Source organism: Mobula birostris, chromosome 29, assembly GCF_030028105.1.
Source record: "Mobula birostris isolate sMobBir1 chromosome 29, sMobBir1.hap1, whole genome shotgun sequence".
In the NCBI taxonomy this organism is placed as follows: Eukaryota; Metazoa; Chordata; class Chondrichthyes; order Myliobatiformes; family Myliobatidae; genus Mobula; species Mobula birostris.
In genome coordinates, this window is record NC_092398.1 from 21,012,892 (window position 1) to 21,030,661 (window position 17,770).

Genomic DNA, 17,770 nt, shown 5'->3' on the forward strand with positions numbered 1-17,770 from the left:
AAAAAAAGGGTATTTTAGAACTAACATAGTTCTGCGGTTCCAAACTGAGTGACGTCTCTGTTATATCCTGGTGTCATCGGTCCAACCTCCTCCAACTGAGCTGATCGGACCGGCAAGGTGTGAATCGTACTCTGACCAGCAATCTATTGGCAATCGATCATCTATGACCCGGTCAGCACTCCGAACTCTCGCGAGACCAGCTTTCAGGTCCGCCGCACGTCGCCTTTCCGGGTCTACCCGGGACCGCTGACAGTCCCACCGTGGGTCGCTGCACCGTTCCTGTTCAAGAGCAGTTCCTTGCCGTCGCACCGATTAAGGATCCAAGTTCTACTGTTCCGAACTGCGTAGGAGGGCAAACTGAGTCGGAGATTCCGGAGAAGGTGAGCTGCCACTCCAGGGACAGCAAGGTCCATCTTGAGAAGAATGCGCCCCGGGAGGAATGCCGGAGTCGGGGTCTAAGGGGGCAGAACGCACGAAAGAGGGTGACAGAAAAGGGGAACAATACGGAGAGGAACGCCCGGGGGTTTTGAAAGCTTTCAAAGCTTTAAGGGTAGTTTACAGGAAGAGGAAGAGTCTGCATGTAGAGATAAGAGACAGGGCCGATCAGAACTGATGAAGCAAGCAGACTCTATGGCAACATTTCATATGAGAAGTCCGACTTCTTTCTAATCCATCCGGTGCTTCGGTAGCCTCCTCATGCACCCACCACTCTCTGTGTAAAAATGTTACACCGCACATTTACTTTAACTGCCCTCCCACCTGAAATCCATGTCATAGAGTCAGAGAGAAGTACAACACAGAAACAAGCCTTTCAGCCCACTGCCTACTCCCACCCACCTCCACCGGGACCATACCCCTCATATGCTTACCACTCATATACCTATCCAAACTTCTCTTAAACTTTGAAATCGAGCTTGCAGGCACCACTTACGCTACCAATTCAATCTTTCCACAGCGAAGCTAAGGAAATGGTACACGGGGCAGGTGTTCAGATCTGTGAATTATTGGTATCTCCCCTGGGTAAGGTACGACCTGTACAGAAGGAACGGTTACACCTGAACCCGTGGAAATCCAATTTCCGTGTGGACTCGTTGGCTAGAGTTGTTCGGGAGGGCTTAAACTACTTCAGCAGGGAAATGGGAACCGGGGTGATAGTGCTGAAGTTGAGGTAGTTGGTTTGCAAGCAAAGGCAATGTGTAGTGAGACTTCTAGCGAGGAAAGGCAGATGATAGGGTAAAATTGCAGTCAACAGGATGAGTTACAATGTGAAAGATGGACAAAATCGAAAAGGGTAAATACGGAACTGAGGGTGTTATATTTGAATGTATGCAGTATGTGGAATAAGGTAGATGAACTTATAGCACGTTACATATTGTCATGTATGATGTTGTAGGCATCACTGCAAAATGGTTGAAAAAAGATTATGGCTGGGACCCTAATGTCCAAAGATACGCAGACTATGGAAAAAGTAGGCAGGAGGGCAGCGGGAGTAGCATTGCTCTGTTAGTAAATAATGAAATCAAACCTTTAGAAAGAGATGACATAAGGTTGGAGGGTGTACCATCCTTGTGGATAGAACTAAGGAACTGCAAGGGTAAAACAACCACCCTGATGGGATTTGTATACAGACCCCTAAACAGTAGTAAGGATGTGGTCTACAAATTACAAGGGGAAATTGAAAATACATGCCAAAAGAGCAATGGTACGATAGTCATGGGGGATTTCAATATGCAGCTATAGATTGGGGATATCAGGTTGGTTCTTGATCCCAAGAGGGGAAATTTCAAGAATGGCTATAAGATGTCTTTTTAGTTCAGTTCACGGTTAAGCCCAATAGGGGATCAGCTATTCTGGATTGAGTGTTCTGCAATTACCTGGAATTGATAGAGAGCTTAAAGTAAAATAACCTTTGGGGGTAAGTGATCATACTATGACCTAATTTTTGCTGAAATTTGGGAAGGAGAAGCTAAAGTCAGATATATCAGTATAACAGTGGAACAAGGGGAAGTACAGAGGTATGAGAGAGGAGTTCGCCAGAACTGATTGGAAAAGAACACTGGCAGGGATAACAGCAGAGCAGCAGTGGCTGAAAATTCGGAAGGCACAGCATTTTCACATCCCCAAGAGGAGGAAGGGTTCTAAAGGCAAGATGACAGAACCATGGCTAACATGAAAAGGCAAGGCCAAAATAAGGGTCAAAAAGAGGGCACATAACAGAGCAATAGATAACGGAATTGATGGCTTTGCTGCAAAGTTTGCATATGATTCGAAGATAGGTGGAAGGGCAGGTCGTTTTAAGGAAGCAAAGAGGCTGCAGAAGGACTCAGACAGAATAGGAGAATGGGCAAAGGAGTAGCAGATGGAATACAGTAATGGAAGTGTTTGGCCATGCACTTTGGTAGAAGAAATGAAAGGGTTGGCTACTTTCCAAATGGAGAAACAGCTGAGGCACAAAGGGACTTGGAAGTCCTTGTGCAGGACTCCCGAAGGGGTTTATTGGCAGTTGAGTCTGTGGTGAGGAAAACAAATGTGATACATTAATTTCAAGACGCCTAGAATATAATAGCAAGGGTGTAATATTGAGACTTTATAAAGCACTACTGAGGCCTCCCTTGGAGTATTATGAGCGGATTGGGCCCCTTAGAAACACAGAAACATAGAAAACCTACAGCACAATACAGGCCCTTCAGCCACAAAGCTGTGCCGAACATGTACTTACTTTAGAAATTACCTAGGATTACCAATAGCCCTCTATTTTTCTCAGCTCCATGTACCTATCCAAGAGTCTCTTAAAAGACCCTATCGTTTCTGCCTCCACCACCGCCACCGGCAGCCCATTCCACGCACTCACCACTCTCTGCGTACAACGCTTGCCCCTAACATCCCCTCTGCACCTACTTCCAAGCGCCTTAAAGTTGTGCCCTCTCGTTCAGCCCTGGGAAAAAAGCCTTTGACTATCCACAAGATCAATGCCTCTCATCATCTTACACCCCTCTGTCAGGTCACTTCTCACCCTCCGCCGTTCCAAGGGGTAAAGGCTAAGTTCGCTCAACCTTTTCTCATAATGCATGCTCTCCAATCCAGGCAAAACATCCTTGTAAATTTCCTCTGCACCCTTTCTATAGTTTTCACATCCTTCTTGTAGTGAGGTGACCAGAACTGAGCACAGTACTCCAAGTGGGGTCTGATCAGGGTCCTATAGAGCTGTAACATTACCTCTTAGCTCTTAAGCTCAGTCCTACGCTTGATGAAGGCCAATGCACTGTATGCCTTCTTAAACAATCAACCTGTACAGCAACTTTGAGTATCCTGTGTACTCGGACCCCAAGATCCCTCTGACCTTCCACACTGCCAAGAGCCTTACCATTAATACTATATTCTGTCATCATATTTGACCTACCAAAATAAACCACCTCACACTTATCTGGGTTGACTTCCATCTGCCACTTCTCAGCCCAGGTTTTCATCCTATCAATGTCCCGCTGTAACCTCAGACAGCCCTCCACACTATTCACAACACCCCAAACTTTGTGTCATCAGCAAATTTACTAACCCATCCCTCCACTTCCTCATCTAGGTCATTTATAAAAATCACAAAGGTAAGGAGTCACTGAACAGATCGCTGAGGCACACCACTGGTCACTGACCTCCATGCAGAATATGACCCGTCTACAACCTCTCTTTGTCTTCTGTGGGCAAGCCAGTTCTGGATCCACAAAGCAACGTCCCCTTGGGTCCCATGCCTCCTTACTTTCTCAATATGCCTTGTACGAGATACCTTATCAAATGCCTTATATTAGAAAGCATGTTCTGAAACTGGAGAAGGTTAAAAGGGGGTTCACGAAAATGATTCCAGGATTGTCAAATGAACAGCGTTTGTTGGCTCTGGAACTGTATTCACTAGAAATCAGAAGACCTCATTGACGCCTATCGAAATGTGAAAGGCCTTGATGTGGTGGATGCGGTGAGGATGTTCCCTCTGGTGGGAGAGTTTAAGACCAGAGGCACATCCTCAGAATAGAGGGTCATCCTTTTAGAACAGAGATGAGGATGCATTTCTTTAGCCAGACAGTGGTGAATCTTTGAAATGAGTTGCCACAGGTAGCCGTGGAGGCCAGATCTTTATGAATATTTAAGACGGATATTGCCAGATTCTTGATTGGTCAGTCCATGAAGGGATACTTTGGGGGGGAGGGTTGATATTCCAATAATTTTCCCACTACCGATGTCAGGCTCACCGGCCTATAATTTCCTGATTTATTTTTAGAGCCTTTCTTAAACAGCGGAACAACATTGGTTATCCTCCAATCCTCCGGCATCTCACCTGTCGCTAAGAATGACTTAAATATCTCCGCTAGGACCGCTTCAGTTTCTGCACTTGACGTACACAGGGTCCGAGGGAACACCTTGTCAGAACCTGGGGATTTATCCACCTTAATTTGCCTCCACGCAGCAAACATCTCTTCCTCTGCAATCTGTTTAGAGTCCATGAATTTAATGTTGTTTTGTCTTACTTCTCTGTACACCCTATCCGGCTCCTAAGTCAATACAAATGGAAACAAAATGCATTTACGACTCACCCAACTCTTCTGGCTCCATGCATGGATTACCTTTCCGATCTTCCAGAGGACTAACTTTCTCTGTTGCAATCCTATTGCTCTTAACATATCTGCAAATTCCCTTTGGATTCTGCTTCACCTCGTCTGCTAATGCAAACTTGTGCTTCGTTTTAACCCTCCTAATTTATTTCTAGAGCGTTCTCTTGCATTTCTTATACTCCATAAGCACGCCATTTGTTATTACCTGCCTATACCTGCAATACACCTCTTTTTTTTTTGCTTAGCCAGTGCCTCAGTCTCAATATCTCTTGAAAACCAAGGTTCCCTACATCTGTTTACGTTACCTTTTATTCTGACAGGCACATACAAGCTTTGTAGTCTCGAAACTTCACTTTGGAAGGCATACCATTTACCAAGTACATCTTTGCCAAGTTTTATAAAGTTTTATAAACTTCTGTCAGGTCACACCTCAGTCTTCAACACTCCAGTGAAAGTAACTCAAGCTCTTTCCTGAGGGCCCCTAGCCTGTAAATTGGGCAGCATCCGGTCGAACCTGTTCTGCACCCTCTCGAAAGCCTCCTCCATGTCTTCCATGAAATGAGAGCTGCAGAACAGCACCCAGTGATCTAGATGCAACACAGGCAAGGTTTTATACAGCTGCAGCATGATCTCCTGCATCTTCCACTGAGCGATGAAGGCGAGTGTGTCGTACACCTTCTTCACTTCTGGAGTACTGCGGACATGCTCCCCAGATCCCCTCAGAACATCATTTCAGTAGAGTCCTGCCCTTCACTGTGTACTTTCTTTTCATGTTTAACCTTCCAAAGTTTGACACCTCACACTTGCCCGGAATAATCTCCATCTTCTATTTCCCTGTCCATAACTGTAACAATCTATTCCTTGCTCAGTCCTTTGACAACCTTCCTTACTGTCCACAACTCCAGCAATCTCTGTGATTTGAGCAAATGTACTAAATTGCTCATCTAGGTTTTCATACAAGTCTTATATACAGTATGTATATACATATATAGAGACACACATATATTGTGTGTGTGTTTGTGTGTGTGTGTGTGAGAGAGAGAGAGAGAGAGACAGCACACACACATTGGGAATGGACATTGGAAATGGTGAGGGTTGAGCTCCGTGGAAGGGGTGTGGGACAGCAGGAGTGCCAGGGGCAAGGGCGTGTCGAGAGTGCCGCACCCGCCACCCTCCCGCCCTGAGAGACAAAGCAAGGTCATTTGATTCCAAACAATTGGTTTATTTATCATTGTAGAATGTCTCTCTGATGCTTCCCGCTCACTCCTCTCTCACTTCCCCTTTTCACAGCTATGATTCTCATCTCCATGTCTCATTTTACTCTCAGTCCATAATAGAGACCCATATCAGAAGCCGAATTATAATCGCTCACATATGCCATTAAAATTTGTTACTTTTTTCTTTCATGGCGGCAGTATAGAGCAATACATAAAATTACTCCATTACTTTGCAAAACCCTTAGACACCCTAACTGTGTGTATATATATAGTCACAGTTGTATCACAGTTGATGTATCTATATTTTTCTAGAATGCAGAGGTCCCAGTATTGATCTTTGCAGAGGACCACTGATCACAGATCTCCAGCAGATCCCATGCATGTTGTATATTGAATGTGATGTAGTGGAAATCAGAAAGATTAAATCGTTTCAAATTTGGGTTTGTAATAAACTTTATTTTGATAAATTTTTAGCTCCCTCTCTAAACTGTCCAATTACACAAGACACTAAAGTGCCTCCAAACTTTCGCATCCAGCAGTTGCGGTACAAAGGTTTGCCACAGAGCTTCATTTTCTATGTTTCTGTGGTAATGAGTAATTTCAATGTTAGTTATTGGTGTTAATTAGAATTCAATTTCCTCAAACTGAGTTCTGTTGAACTGCGTATCAGGGAGCGATTTCTGCCCTTTTTCTAAACCCCCGCTGGCAGCTCTTTCCAGTCACATACACACCCCTTGTCAGGTTTGCTCGGACAAGTTCCTTCCAGTCTCTGCATAGATAGCAGGAGTCACCTGCTTCTCGATTCCATTTAAACTCAGCTCTCGTACACAATCTTCGTTCACTCACACGATCCTGACAGCTTCAGCCGGTTGTTCCTAGCTTTCAGTGACCTTCTTACTCTGTCGTATTCAGTATCGGTTCTCACTTATTTACTGGACCCGCCTGGCTATTAATTTTGCAGTTAACTAGTAAATTATCTTTCGCCGCTAAATTGTCTCAGCTGCTCTGTTTTTGGTTCAAACTTCCTCCTCATTTCCTAACAGTCCTCTCTGTGTAAAAATACCATGCTCCTCCTTTGAACTTCCCCTTTCTCCTTAAATGCTTGTCCTCCACCATTTGATATTACTAACCGGGGAAGAGATTCTACCTGTCTATATTATCTTTGGAATTTATAAACTTCTATCGGGATCTCCCCGGTCCTCCGGCGCTCCAGAGGAAACAACCTAAGTTTGTCCAACCTCTCAGGTCATGATAGGTACATTGGAATAGGATATTACACCCATTACAGAAGTATGTCTATGGGAGGAACAGGTATGGCAGCTAATTGTTCCAGGATCCAGGTGTCATAGATGTGCTAGAGCTGGAGGACAGAGAGGAGAGTGAGTTGCCTGACTGATGAAAGAGAACATCAGAGTAGGAGTCAGAGATGAAATTACAAAAGGATCCTCCAGTCAGCCTTTCTGGGTGGAGTTTAGAAATAAGAAGTGAATTATCAATTGCTGGGATTGTACCGTAGGCCCTCTAATAGACAACTGGAATTAAAGGAGCACATCTGCAAGGAGGTTGCAAAACGTTGCAGAAATGATAGCGTTCTCATCGTAGGGCACTTTAACTTTACAGATAGGCATTGTCATGGAGCTCTGGGCTTAGATGTGGTAGTTTGTTGGGTGTGTTCAAGGAGATTTCCTTATTCAATAAGTAGAAATCCCTACCAGGGAGAGGGAGATCCTTGTCCTGGGGGCAGGACACATGACCAAGGAGTCCGCGTGGGAGCACTTTGAGATGAGTGGCCATAATTGCACCAATTTTAAGTTAGCGATGATAAAGGACAGGTCTGATCCTCAGGTTGCAGTTCTGAATCGTGGGTGGTGAATGTTAACAGCATTAGAGAGGGACCTGTGGTAGTTAATTGGAGTAGGTTGGTTGCAAGTAAAGAGTCATCTGGCAATTGTGTGCCTTTTAAAAGAGAGATATTCAGACTACAAGTTTAGGTGTTCCTGTCACTGTGAAAGGCAAAGCTGGCAGGAGTAAGGAATCCTAGACGACGCGGGATATTGCAGCCCTGCCCAAGAAAAAGGTGGAGCCGTGGGTTAGGTACCAGCAGTTGCAGAAACTCGTTCCATCTACGGACCAACCTCTGGGTTAAAAATTTGCCCTCAGGTCCCTATAAAAACTTTCCCCTCCCAACTTAAACCTGTGCCCTCCAGTTCTTGCTTCGCCAACCCTGCGTGGAAAAACTGCCTTCACCCTATTTATGTCCCTCATGGTTTTATACACCTCTATACGGTCACCCCTCAGTCTCCTAAGTTCTAACAAATGAAGTCCCAACATACCCAATCTCCCTCCATAACTCTGTCTCCCGAGTCGTAGCAATATCTCCTCTGCACTCTTTCCAGCTTTCCTGCGGCAGTATGACCAAAACTGAGCACAATCCTTCGAGCGTGGTCTCACCACGTCTTGGTCAGCATCCTGTACTCGCTGGAATTCGGAAGAATGAGGGGACCCTCACAGAGACCTATCGGGTGTAGAAAGGCCTCGATAGAGTGGAGATTGGGGCTGAGAAGGAAATGGATCAGCCAAGATGAAATGGCGGAGCAGACTTGATGGGTCAACTGGCCTAAACTTCCACCGATATCTTGTGGTCTTATGGGTCGGGTACAGGCTGCTGCGAGGACAAGTGATGCGGGAGTGTATTCAAGTCGGAAGCCGAAAGAGCGAAAAGGTGACATGAGAGAGCCTTGGTAGAGGAGATGAATGAAATTCGAAAAATATTTCACAAGCGGTGCGCATAAAATGCTGGAGGAACCCAGAAGATCAGACAGTATCTGTGGAGAGGAATAAAGGTTTGGCGTCAGGAAATGTTAGTTCGGAGTAAGGGAGCAGACAATTCAATTTTATGACTGAAAAGGTACAAACTATACTTAGCATGTTAACAGATTACACTGAAATAGGTGTTGTCGCTGACGCTGAAGATAGTTTTCAGTATTTTTAAGGGATCTTGATCAGCTCGGTAAGTGAGCCGAGGACCAGTTAAATTTGGAAAAGTGCGACGTGTCACGTTTCGGGAAGACAAATGAGGGTAGACCTTTCACAGTGAATGGTACGGCCCTGGGGTGTATTGCAGAACAGAGGGATATAGGGGTAGAGGTAGATGGTTCCCTGAAAGTGGTGACACAGGTATACCGAGCAGTAAGGAAGGCACTTGGCAGTTCGGTCTTCATCGGTCAGGACACTGAGTACAGGAGTTGGAACGTCACATTGCACTGCAGAAGAAGTCGGTGAGACCACACTTCGGGTGTTGTGCTCAGTTCTGGTCGCCCAGCTATTGCAACGATGTCATTAAGCTCTGGAGGGGGCAGAGATTATTCTCCAGGATGTTCTTGGGTCTGGAGGGCTTCAGCTATAAAGAGGGACTGGACAGTCTAAGACTGTTTTCCATTGAATCAAGGAGGCTGCGGGGTGACCTTATAATGGCTTGCAGCTATATAGGACCCTGGTCAGACCCCACTTGGAGTACTGTGCTCAGTTCTGGTCGCCTCACTATTGGAAGGACGTGGAAACCATAGAAAGTGTGCAGAGGAGATTTACAAGAATATTGCCTGGATTGGGGAGCATACCTTCTGCGAATAGGTTAGGTAAACCCGGCCTTCTTTTTCCTTGGAGCGACGGAGGATGAGAGGTAACCTGATAGAGGTGTATAAGATGATGAGAGGCATTGATCATGTGGATAATCAGAGGCTTTTTTCCCAGGGCTGAAATGGCTAGCACGAAAGGGTACAGTTTTAAGGTCGTTAGAAGTAGGTACAGAGGGGATGTTAGGGGGAAGTTTTTTACGCAAAGCGTGGTGAGTGTGTGGAATGGGCTTCCGGCGGCAGTGGTGAAGGCAGATACGATAGGGTCTTTTAAGAGACTCGTGGACAGGTATATGGAGCTCAGAAAAATAGGGGGTTATGAGTAACCCGAGGTAATTTCTCAGGTAAGGACATGTTCGGCACAGCTTTGTGAGCCGAAGGGCCTGTATTGTGCTGTAGGTTTTCTACGTTTCTATAAAATTTTTATGGGTGTAGATAAGGTGGGAGCTCGTTGTCGTTTTCCCCAGGGTAGGGGATACAGGTTTAAGTTTAGAGGGGAGAGATTTAAAGGGGACCTGAGGAATCCTTTTACCCACCTGAAGGTGGTCTGTGTATGGACCGAGCTGCCAGGGGAAGTGGATGAGGCGGGTATATGGACAATATTTAAAAGACACCTGAGCAGATACAAGGATAGGAAAGGTGTAGAGTAGTGGACCGTGCACCTCAGGTTGGGAACCCCTGGTTTAGAAAGATATGGGGCTTGTTGAGATAGAAATCCTGGCCAGAAGATATAATTTGGGCCAAAGGGCCAATTTTGTTGCTGCATCCCATAGCTCCTACCCTCTAATCCAGCCAACATCCTGATGACCCTTCTCTGTGCCCTCTCCAAACTCTCTACATACTTGCTCTAAGGGGGTGACGAGAACTGCCCCAATTGCTTCAAATGTTTATACGACTAAAAATGACTTCCTGGCTCTTCTACACAATGCCTGACCGATGAAGGCACGCACTCTCTTCCACACGATCACTTTCAATGAACTGTGGACTTGGGCCACAAGATCGCTCTGTTTTTTTTTTAATTCAATTATTTACTTATTGAGATATAGAGCGGAATAGGCCCTTCTGGCCTTCGAGCCGAGTCGCCCAACAACCCCAGATTTTACCCTATTACAATCTACAGTGACTGATCAACTTACCAACCGGTACGAATTTGGACTATGGGAGGAAAACAGACACAGCCACAGGGAGAAAGTGCAAACTCCTTACATGCAGCGGCGGGAACTGAACCCAGATCGCCGGTACTGTAAAGTGTTGTGCCTGTATACTTTCCCCTTACATTTGACCTCCCAAAGTGCATCACCTCGCACTTGCGCTGACTAAATTCCACCTGCAATTAATCTGTCCATACCTGTAGCTGATCTATATCCTGCCATTTCTCCTGACAACTCCTCTGTGGTCCACAATTCCACCAGGCTTACTGTTCTCTGCAACTTACCAATCGGTCCCCCTGCACACGTTTTGGTCAAATAATTTTGGGAGGCGTGATGAAGAGGGAGAGCTGCGCCGCGAAAAGGGCCGTCAAAATGGAGAGCTGCACCCTTCTCTCCATCCTTCCCTCTACTGTCCCCCCGCTCTCTGCTTCCTTGTACCCACTCTCTCTTCATTCCACCTTCCAGCATTTCCTCCTCCTCCCCTGCTCTTCTGCTTACTTCGCGTCCCTCTCCCCGCCCCCACCCCGGTTCTCTCTCTCTCTCTCTTCCCATTACCTTCCCTTTCTCCTTGTCCCCTCTTCCTTCTCCTTCCCCTTTTGGCTCTCTCTGTCACCTAACCCCTGCTTTTTCCTGTCTTCTCATTACCCTCCTTCTCACATTCCCCTTTCTCTCACCCTCTAACTTCTCCTTTCTTTCTCCGCACACGCTTCTCTCCCGGTAGCCTCCGGATCCCTTCCTCCCCTTCTCCTCTCTCTCTCTTACCGTGCCTTTCGTTTCCTCTTCCCCGTCACCCTGCTTTTCTATCACTCCCTCACCCTACCCCGTCTCCTCTCCTTCTATCCCAATCCCCATAATCTCCGTCTCTCCTTCTCTCCTTTCTTCTCCCATCCTCTCTCCTTCCCTGTTCCTTCCTCCCCAATCTCCCTCCCCTTCTCCTCCATCCTCACTCCCCTTCCCTCCATGCCATTCTATTCTCACGTCCACCATATCTCACCCATTAGACCGACTATGCTGTACTCCGAAGACGAAGATGAGGACGCCTTCCTTCACAGACCCATTAAAATCAACTCGTCCTCAAATGGTGAACCCTACGAAGAAATGGGAATGGCACTGTCAACGCCCTCCATCTTGTCAATTGTCACCTACACACTGACGTTCTTGCTCGGTGTCCCCGGCAACGTCGTCGTCATCTGGGTAATGGGCTTCAAGAAGACTGGCGGCATTAACAGAGTTGGTTTCCTGAACCTAGCCGTGGCAGACCTGACATACTGCCTCGCCCTCCCCTTCTTACTGGGCAACGTGGCCTCCAAAAGTTCCTGGCCCAGAGACAACGTCTTCTGCAAGCTCCTTCCCGCCGCCATCGTCCTCAACATGTCCGCCAGCGTCTTCCTGTTGACCCTGATCAGCATTGACCGCTATCTGGCCGTCTTTCAACCCTTGTGGTTCCGGCTACGGAGGACCGCGGCCTGTAAGCACATCACCTGCCTTGCGGCCTGGAGCCTTGCCTTCCTCATGTGCTTGCCCACCCTGCTGACACGGCAGGTGGTCAGCTATCCTGAGACGGGCTTGATGTACTGTAGCTTCAAAAACACCGGAACTTACTTCGGGGAACATACCAAAGTCGTAATGGAGGCTACTCGGACCGCTTTAGCGTTCGTCCTCCCCTTACTGATCATGGCATCCTGCTACCTCCTGATCGGCTGGAAGCTGAAGAGAGACAAACTTGCCAAGTACAGAAAGCCCATCCGCATCATATCGGCCGTGGTCACTGCCTTTTTTCTCTGCTGGCTGCCATATCACATTTGTGGTCTAGCCCAGGCTTTCTCCACCCATCCTGAAGCCTTGATCTGGGACAACCTGTCCGTGGGCCTGGCTTCCCTCAACAGTGCCCTGAACCCCATTCTCTACGTCTTCGTCAGCCACAACTTCCGCCAGGTTTTCAAGCACTCCCCGATCACCTTGCTCCTCCAGGCCTTCGCCGATCAGCCGGATGGAGTCGATTCACAGCAAGCCGATCAGTCTAACCAACGTGAGAGCCAAGTCTGAAGGTGAACTCCTGTTCTCCCATGGTTCCCACACTACCCCCCCACCCCTTCCCACTCCCCCACGTCCCGCTGTCGTTGCCTGATGCCATGGGGCCTGCCGATTCAGGAACCCGGTCTAGTGAACCAAAACTTCAGGGTCGTTAGTCATCGTTCTTCTGCTAGTGACTGGATTATCACTCCATCATCTACCCAAATGCTTTACCCAAACTGTTAGGAGGCACCCTGTCAAAAAACCGCCCCCACGTCCACCTTAGTGACGTCTAAGTGACTCCACTCCAAGTTGGTTTGCTGGTTTCTGGGAAGATCCTCCTCCTGGATACGGTATCCAGATATGACGGCATGATCGCTCCATAATTTCCTTCCCTCCACCTCCAGCAGGTTCCCCTATCAAGCTTTCTCTCAGCCTCCCCCGCTCCATGGAGACGCGACCCGGCCTCTCCGATCTCTCCTCGTAACCGAACCACGCCATCCCCGGCAGCGTCCTCTGAAATCACCCCTCCACTCTTTCGAATGCAGTCATCTCATCCTATAGTGTGGGGACCAGCTGTGGGCTGGCCAAAGATTTATAGAGTGTGCTTTCCTAATCTCCTAATCTAAGGAGGAATGAACAGGTGGGAGTCGGCGGTCGATGACATCTGGATCAGCAAACCATTTGCTGGAGAAAAGCGAGGTTACAACTGAAACAAAATGGAAAATAAAACTTAAACTAGCTGTTTGCAAATGAGAAAACTCTCACATTTCTGATTAAAATCCAGTTAATTCGAGTTTATTGTCACGTGCACAAGTCTGGTGAGGCAGGGCACCACGGGCAGATAAGCAACAAGCTGTACACAGAGGTTGAACAAAATTAGATTATTGCCGGGGCCTGAAGGGAGAACTAGTGACAATTTATAAATTTATAGAAAATAGAACATAGAACTGTACAATACAGCAGAGTACAGGCCCTTCGGCCCACAATGTTGTGCCGAGCCTTAAACCCTTCCTCCCATATAACCCCCCACCTTAAATTCCTCCATATACATGTCCAGTAGTCCCTTAAATTTCATTAGTGTATCTGCCTCCACCACTGACTCAGGCAGTGTATTCCAGGCACCAATCACTCTCTGAGTAAAAATCCTTCCTCTAATATCCCCCTTGAACTTCCCACCCCTTACCTTAAAGCCATGTCCTCTTGTATTGAGCAGTGGTGCCCTGGGGAAGAGGCGCTGGCTATCCACTCTATCTATTCCTCTTATTATCTTGTACACCGCTATCATGACTCCTCTCATCTTCCTTCTCTCCAAAGAGTAAAGCCCTAGCTCCCTTAATCTCTGATCCTATTGCATACTCTCTAAACCAGGCAACATCCTGGTAGATCTCCTCTGTACCCTTTCCAATGCGTCCACATCCTTCCTATAGTGAGATGACCAGATCTGGACACAGTACTCCAAGTGTGGCCTAACCAGAGTTTTATAGAGCTGCATCATTACCCCGCGACTCTTAAACTCTTTCCCTCGACTTATGAAAGCTAACACTCCATAAGCTTTCTTAACTACCTTATCTACCTGTGAGGCAACTTTCAGGGATCTGTGGACACGTACCCCCAGAACCCTTTGCTCCTCCACACTTCCAAGTATCCTGCCATTTACTTTGTACTCTGCCTTGGAGTTTGTCCTTCCAAGGTGTACCACCTCACACCGGGTTAAACTCCATCTGCCACTTCTCAGCCCACTTCTGCATCTTACCAATGTCTCTCTGTAATCTTCGAGAATCTTCTACACTACCCACAACGCCACTAACCTTTGTGTCGTCTGCAAACTTGCCAACCCACCCTTTTACCCTCATATCCAGGTCGTTAATAAAAATCACAAAAAATAGAGGTCCCAGAAGCGATCCTTGTGGCACACCACTAGTCACAACCCTCCAATCCAAATGTACTCCCTCCACCACGACCCTCTGCTTTCTGCAGGCAAGCCAACTCTGAATCCACCTGGCCAAACTTCCTTGGATCCCATGTCTTCTGACTTTCTGAATAAGCCTACCGTATGGAACCTTGTCAAATGGCTTACTAAAATCCACATAGATCACACCCACTGCACTACACACATCTATATGCCTAGTCACCTCCTCAAAGAACTCTATCAGGCTTGTTAGACATGATCTGCCCTTCACAAAGCCATGCTGACTGTCCCTGATCAGACCATGATTCTCTAAATGCCCATAGATCCTATCTCTAAGAATCTTTTTCAACAGCTTCCCACCACAGATGAAAGGCACACGGCTCTATAATTACCTGGACTATCCATACTACCTTTTTTGAACAAGGGGACAACATTCGCCTTCCCACAATCCTCCGGTACCATTCCCATGGATAACGAGGACATGACGATCCTAGCCAGAGGCTCAGCAATTACTTCCCCCGCCTCGTGGAGCAGCCTTGGGAATATTCCGTCAAGCCCTGGAGACTTTCCGTCCTAATGTATTTTAACAACTCCAACACCTCCTCTCCCTTAATATCAACATGCTCCAGAACATCAACCTCACTCGTAATGTCCTCACTGTCATCAAGTTCCCTCTCATTGGTGAATACCGAAGAGAAGTATTCACTGAGGACCTCTCTCACTTCCACAGACTCCAGGCACATTTTCCCATCCTTATCTCTAATCGGTCCTATCTTCACTCCTGTCATCCATTTATTCTTCACATAATTGAAGAATGCCTTGGAATTTTCCTTTGCTCTACTCGCCAAGGCCTTCTCGTGACCCCTTCTTGCTTTCCTCAGCCCCTCCTCAGCTCTTTTCTTGCTACCCTATATTCCTCAATAGATCAATCTAATCCTTTCTTCCAGAACCTCATGTATGCTGCCTTCTTCCACCTAACTAGATTCTCCACCTTACTTGTCATGCATGGTTTCTTCACCCTCCCAATCTTTATCTTCCTCACCGGGACAAATTTATCCCTAACATCCTGCAAGAGATCCCTAAACATCGACCACATGTCCATAGTACATTTCCCTGCAAAAACACCATCCCAATTCACACCCGCAAGTTCCAGCCTTATACCCTCATAATTTGCCCTTCATCAATTAAAAATTTTCCTGTCCTCTCTGATTCTATCCTTTTTCATGATAATGTTAACGGCCAGGGAGCGGTGGTCACTCTCCCCCAGATGCTCACCCACTAAGAGATCTGCGACCTGACCCGGTTCGTTACCTAATACTAGAACTAGACTTGCATTCCCCCTTGTTAGCCTGTCAACATACTGTGACAGGAATCCGTCCTGGACACAATTAACAAACTCTGCCCGGTCTAAACTGTTGGAACAAATCAGGTGCCAATCAATATTAGGGAAGTTAAAGTCACCCATGATAACAACCCTGTTATTTTTGCACCTTTCCAAAATCTGCCTCCCAATCTTCTCCTCTGTATCTCTGCTGCTACCAGGGAGCCTATAGAATACCCCCAATAGAGTAACTGCTCCCTTCCTGTTCCTGACTTCTACCCATACTGAATCAAAAGAGGATCCTGCTATATTACTCACCCATTCTGTAGCTGTAATAGTATCCCTGACCAGTAATGCCACCCCTCCTCCCCTTCCCCCACCCCCTCCCCTTTTAAGGCATTGAAATCCAGGAGCATTGAGAATCCATTCCTGCCCTGGTGCCAGCTGCGTCTCTGTAATGGCCACTACAGCATAATTCCATGTGTGTATCCAAGCTCTCAGTTCATCACCTTTGTTCCTGATGCTTCTTGCATTGAAGTACACACACTTTAGCCCTTCTACCTTACTACCTTTACACCCTTTATTCTGCTTCTCTTTCCTCAAAGCCGCTTTATATGTTAGATCTGGCTTTACTCCATGCACTATACTTGCAGTTCTCGCATGACCTTTATCCTCCTCCACCTCACTATCTGCTCTAGCAGTCTGGTTCCCCTCCCCCTGCAAATCTTGTTTAAACCCCCGAAGCAGCACTAGCAAGCCTTCCCGCAAGGATGTTAGTCCCCCTCCAGTTCAGGTGCAACCCGTCCCGTCGGAACAGGTCCCACCTTCCCTGGAACACGGCCCAATTGTCCAGAAACATGAAGCCCTCCCTCCTGCACCAACTCCTTAGCCACGCATTTAGCTGCATTATCTTCCTATTTCCAGCCTCATTAGCACATGGCACGGGTAGCAATCCTGAGATTGCAACCCCAGAGGTCCTGTCCTTCAATTTTGCACCCAACTCCCTATATTCTCTTTGCAGGACCTCCTCCTTCTTCTTATCCACCTCATTGGTCCCGACATGGACCATGACATCTGGCTGCTCACCCTCCCTCTTGAGAATACTGAGAACTCGATTCGAGATATCGCGGATCCTGGCACCGGGGAGGCAACAGACCATCCGGGATTCTCGATCTTTTCCACAGAATCTCTTACCTGTCCCCCTAGTTATCAAATCCCCTATCTCTACTGCTCTTATCTTTTCCCTCCTTCCCTTCTGAGCTGAGGGTCCAGTCTCGGTGCCAGAGACGCAACCACTGCAAATTGTCCCTGGTAGGTCATCCCCACCAACAGTATCCAAAACAGTATACTTATTGTTAATGGGAACGGCCACAGGGGTGCTCTGCTCATTCTGTCTACTCCCCTTCCCTCTCCTGACAGTCACAAATTTACGAGTAGGCGTAGATAGGGTAGAGAGAGAGAATAAGCTTCCCCCAGGAGAAAAGCCAAATACAAGAGGGCTTTGCATCAAGGCGAGAAGCCGCGGGGTGGTGGGGTGGCGTGGGGGAGAGGATGGTGGTGTAGGAGTTTTCTTCAGAAGACTGAGTGGTGACCTCATTGAAAACTACGGAGTATTGGAATGACTCGACAGAGTAGCTGTGGAGCGGATGTTTCCTATGGTGGGGGTCTCTGAGATCAGAGAACACAGCCTCAGAACAGAGGGGCATCCTTTTAGAACGGAGATGAGGAAGAATAACTTTAGACGGAGAGCAGAGAATCTGTGGATTTCATTGCCACCGGCAGCTGTGGAGGCCAGGTCACTTGGGTGTACTTGATAGATTCTTCATTAGTCAGGGCATGGAGGGATATGGGGAGAAGGCAGGAGATTGGTTTTGAGAGAGAAAATGGATCAGCCATGATGAAACGGTGGAGCAGACTCGATGGCCT

The 17,770-nt window shown here is 47.2% G+C and overlaps 1 protein-coding gene across 1 annotated transcript; it reads left to right on the forward strand.

Moving 5' to 3' along the window:
• The first annotated feature begins 107 nt into the window (after nucleotides 1-107).
• Nucleotides 108-13,372, forward strand: LOC140189973 (C3a anaphylatoxin chemotactic receptor-like). The gene is made up of 2 exons (XM_072246357.1): nucleotides 108-380; nucleotides 11,600-13,372. The coding sequence occupies exon 2, from the start codon at nucleotides 11,607-11,609 to the stop codon at nucleotides 12,642-12,644; it is 1,038 nt and encodes a 345-aa protein (XP_072102458.1). The 5' UTR covers nucleotides 108-380; nucleotides 11,600-11,606; the 3' UTR covers nucleotides 12,645-13,372.
• The last annotated feature ends 4,398 nt before the right edge of the window (nucleotides 13,373-17,770 follow it).

What these genes read in the sequence shown, in the direction of transcription:
- LOC140189973 (XM_072246357.1), top strand. Translation starts at nt 11,607, where the DNA reads ATGCTGTACTCCGAAGACGAAGATGAGGACGCCTTCCTTCACAGACCC.